The sequence below is a fragment of the Populus nigra genome, chromosome 16, assembly GCF_951802175.1.
Source record: "Populus nigra chromosome 16, ddPopNigr1.1, whole genome shotgun sequence".
Lineage (NCBI taxonomy): Eukaryota > Viridiplantae > Streptophyta > Magnoliopsida > Malpighiales > Salicaceae > Populus > Populus nigra.
Window position 1 is genome coordinate 2,429,550 of NC_084867.1, and position 5,118 is coordinate 2,434,667.

Consider the following 5,118-nt stretch of genomic DNA (forward strand, 5'->3'; position numbering starts at 1 on the left):
AGGCAGGGCCTCGATTGAGCAGTGAAAGTGGATCATCTGTTCCTTGGTCTGCATTTCTTTCCTCGTGGGAAGAAATCTTGCGTTATAAATAGCTGTTATAACTCTAAAAGTATTCAATTATCTCTTGGAAAATGATTTCTTTTCCTTGTTTAAAATCTGCACCAAATTGTCATAGCTTGGCACGTCCAATAGGGTTCTTTCCTTGGTTTTGTTCCCATTGTTTCATGAGATCGATCCCCAACAATTGGTTTCATTAAGATAATTCGCCATGCCATTTTGTCATCTGTTGCTTTGTGTTTGCTTTGGGGCACTAGTCGTCCCTGGGCATTGATTTTCACTGGGATTTAACTGATGAAGTTATGCTCCTCTCATCGCACTGGGACTCTAGATTACACTATTGGAATCCATCCATTCCTCACCATGTTCGTTTTCGAACTTGTCAATCTGCAAAATAGCATTGCCTAGTTGTTTATTTCTGACTCAAGTAATTACCCTCGTCTTCTGTGCAAACTTTTAGCATGCATTTGAGCTGGTTAGCTTAGTTTTCAGCTTTGTTTCTTAGTGTCGTGCAGGTTCCTTGGCATTGGAGATTTGCTTTTACTGTTATCCTTAGTCAGCTCCGCCTGATTCTAGCAAGTTACCATCATCTACTCTGCCCTTGGGCTAACAACCACTAATGACTATAGCGATTCTTAAATACATAGATGTTAATATGAATAGTAATTATTTATGTTATTACAATACAAATTTTATATAAAACTAACCTTAAATTTTACATAAAACAAAGCTTAAACCGTCACAACTGAAGCCCAAACAAAACCATAAATTACAAAACCTCAAATCTATAATTGAAAGTGTGATATTTTAATATGATTTTTATTTGTTAATTATAATCTCAAATTAATACGTGTTATTTTTAAACATTGTTTTTATTTATTAATTATAAAGATAATTGACAATGACAATAATAAAACATGACAATGTGTATTTTTTAACTTGTAAATTGATGATTTGAAATTTTAAACAACTTGTTCACTATGTTTACATGTTCACCTATTAATTAACAATTTTAAATCATGTTTATTTAAAATAAGTATGAAAATATATAATATATAAGACAACATTAAAATCAACATGATAATTAGTTAAAACAATATTACAAAAGTAATAATAATAATAATAACTCTTAACTAAAAAAAATAACACAACATAACAATACATTTGAGTCTCTTTATGTCTTCTATGATGACGAGTGGATGGGTTGATTTCATCAATAACACGACTTCTACCTGTCTGTATGGTCTCATCCTCTGAGACAACATCATCTAGGCTTAATGTTTCTCCTAAAGGTCAATTGTAGTATGACATATCTCGAACAAAAAAGATGCGTAATAATGAGCAAGTTCATGTAACAACTTTCCAACATAATATGAAGCAAATAGAAATTATTAATCCATAAATAAAATGCAACAGTTTTGTCCAAATATATAAAAAAGTAACAAATACTTACAACATTTTGAATCTGACGTGCAAGTGGCTCATACTTCATCTCCATGCATAAAGGAACCCGTACTAGGTTTGGTGTAATGATTCGGGGTGCTATACTCAGGTAATGACCCATGTATTTCTCCTTGGAAATTATAAGATGCATCTCTCTAAAAATAAAATTTCTTCATGTATCTCGTATTGATACATGTCTTTAGTAGCATTCAAGAACACAACACTTTTGTCAATATAAGTGATATTATTATTCGTATTAGGAACAATAACACCACTATAATGACACAACATAAAGAAGTTTAAAGACATTTTCTAAAATAAAAATACCCATTTCATAAAAATCAAATTATCTCACAATTCAATGCAAACCCTAATTGCTATTACTTTGACCCTAATAATATCAATGAAAACATATCTAATTGCATTAACAAAAAAAACTAAATGATCTCAATTAAACAAAGCTCCAATTATAGTAATTTTTCTCGTAACTTTATTAATAACATCAATTGATTAAAAGTTCATATAACTGCATCAATTAAAATAAAATTTATTTCAATTCAAAAAATATTATTAAATATGGCAAGTTACCCAATAATCAATTTAAACTCTAATTTCTCAAATTCAAACCTAATTAATTTCATAAATAACATTAATTGTATTAAAAACATGTAATTGCGACATTTAAAACCTAAAATTATCTCAACATCAACAAAATATCTAATCAACAAACACTACACATATAGTTATAAATCAAAACTCAAAATTTATCAATTCAATAATAAAACTCATAAAACTAAAAGATAATGTAACTGTTTAACCTTGATTTTTTGATGTCTAGGTGGCAGTTCGACAAGTTGTTGTGGTGGGAAGGCTGTCAACAGAAGCTTGGATTTACAATTTACAAAAAAAATAAAAATAAAGAGAAAGATTCATGGAGACAAGTGGAAGATGATTCTAGTGTTTTTATAGAGGATTATAAGTTGTTTTCATGAGCGATTGGAGGTTGGTTTTGTTTGAGGTGCGACAACCATAGAAAAAAGAAGAAAAATTATATATTCATTATAACTGTTATTTAAAATTAAAGGTATATTAAACTCGTGATTCTGAGTCACAACTTATATTAAAAGCATGATTCCATAACAGGTCTTTTTCAAACTATGCTATTTCCCCTGAAAATTTTTTTAAACTGTATTATTCCCCTGAAACCTTTTTTTGTAACTTTGTAATTTTTCAAAAAAAAAATAATTCAAAGTAAAGAAGGCATGCTATGAGAATAGTAAGTCCACAGATATTGTCCAAAGCAAAATACTCCGAATCTGACAACCAATCATCACATACATTTGTCTTCCCTATAGCCGTTGGCATTAATCAAGTGTCCAATACATGGACGAAAGATCTCAAATTCTTTGAAGGGAAAAGTTGCAATTTGAAAGCCAACTATTGCACAGTATTTAAAGTAATATAAAATTATTTTTAATTAATAGTATTCAACAATTTAAAATTTTTATATTTAGTTGATTTTTTAATATGATATCAAAATAATCACTTCAAACTTATCAGTAAATAGGGGGTTGGAGAACAAAATCAAGCTATTAAGCATAATTATCAATTTTCCCCCAAAATTCCCACACCATTTTTCTATAAGAGAGAACTACTCCAAACAATAATTAAGATCACAAATTAAATTGCCATAAATTCTAGACAATTAATTATACAAGCAATCCAAGAACCATTACCTCATCTTGATTGTACCATACATCCATGCATTATTAATTAACAAAAGAATTTGTTATGTATTAAGAAAATAAAATTACAATTAGTTGCTTTCAAGTTCTTTTCCAAGATCCCACAATCTAATCGGTCAATATAATATAGCATTTTTTTTTCTGAAATTGCATGAAATTTTCTCCTTTTTATCAGATAATCATAGGATTAAAATGAAACAAAAAAATAATAATAAAGAAAGCCTGTCATCTAAAGGAAAAGCAAGGATAAATGACAACCAAGCATGAATAAAAGATAAGAAAATAAAATAAAATTAACCAAAGATAAAATGGAAAAAATATACATGGAAAGAAATATTCCTCTCCTCTCACCCTCCTTCTTCTTGAGTAGTAAGAGAAGATGCATTGCCAGTAGAAGCAGAAGTAGAAGAAGAAGAATTCTTATGATTATGCATCCAAACTTTAAAAACCTGTCTACTTATCCCAATTCCTCTACAGAACCTCTCAACTTCATCTTCTTCATCTTTCCTTTGCAACTTCCACCCCAACTTCTCTGCAAATCCCAACATTTTCTCCTTCTGTTCAGGTGTAAACTTAGTCCTATACCTCTTTTTTCCACTCCTTTCACCTGACTCCACCACCATCACTGGTGGCCTGAAATCCCTCTCGTTATTCCCTTCTGCATAGTCTATCATTTCCATCACCACTGTCTCTGATGATGGTGGGTGCACTATGTGATCCCTTCTGTTGCTGCTGTTGCTGTATGTTACTTTGCGGTGGAAGTTGCGGTGGCAACCACAGGCTGCACATTGGAGGGAGTATGGTGATGAGGTATCATCTAGGGTGAACTCACCACACCCATCTGTGGCATAGCTACCAAGACTGGCTGCATGGTTTCTTAGGCATTCTTTGTACAGATCGTTTGTGTTATCACTTTCCATTGTGCTTCTGTCTCTCTCTTTTCTTCTTCTTTCTATGTCTCTGTTAATTTGGAGGATGTAGATGTACTGTTTTGATGTACCACAATAGTTTGTATTTAATGGAAGATAAGAGGGTTTGAATTACTATAATGGTCCTACATTGTTATTTTATTTACATTAACGTTCCATATATATATATATATATATATATATATATATATATATATATATATATATATATATACCCCTTCCTCCTCCTCCATCTAATTCGATGTGAAAATAATGTTTAAATAGCTTTTATATTCCTATCAAAGTTTAAATAATTTAATTTCTCAACTCTTTAGTTAATTTACATATGGCGCACTCATTTCTCTTTTTTTTTTCTTACGTGGAAATATTTATTAAGTTGTTGTCAAAAAAGCAACTAATAATTAATTAATTAATTTGATATAATATTTAGTTTGAAGGGCATGCTTCAAACTCGATTTTTGAAAAAAAAAAGTAGTTTTGTTACATTGAGAATCTTATCCCTAATTGTTAAATGAAAAACGAAACTAGCTCTATTTAACACTAAATCTTAATAAAAATATATAATATGCTTTAATTGGTTTATTAGAAACCATGGATCAAGGAAGTTGTTTAATATTGCAACAAAATATATATTAGGGATTTTTTTGAAGTAAATAAATTTAATTTGTTATAATTAGTTAGAAACTTCTATCATGAAAGTCTTATATCTAGATCATATTCAATTATATGTGAAAAATAGTTTTAACACAATTGAAATCATATATGAATTAATTTTCTTATATAAAAACACGTGACATGATTAATAAAGTTTCCAATTTAAAAAAAATTAATTACCTATTACTACGAAACTTACAATATGAAGTCTTGTCTTGTATTTAGGTCATGAGATTTTGGAATGAAATCATAGAGGAAAAAAATAAATTCCTCGACGCACGGTTGTAAAT

The 5,118-nt window shown here is 29.7% G+C and overlaps 1 protein-coding gene across 1 annotated transcript; it reads right to left on the reverse strand.

Moving 5' to 3' along the window:
• Positions 1-3,509: 3,509 nt before the first annotated feature.
• Positions 3,510-4,244, reverse strand: LOC133675704 (zinc-finger homeodomain protein 10-like). Its single transcript, XM_062097164.1, has one exon. The coding sequence runs from the start codon at positions 4,163-4,165 to the stop codon at positions 3,593-3,595; it is 573 nt and encodes a 190-aa protein (XP_061953148.1). The 5' UTR covers positions 4,166-4,244; the 3' UTR covers positions 3,510-3,592.
• Positions 4,245-5,118: the final 874 nt, after the last annotated feature.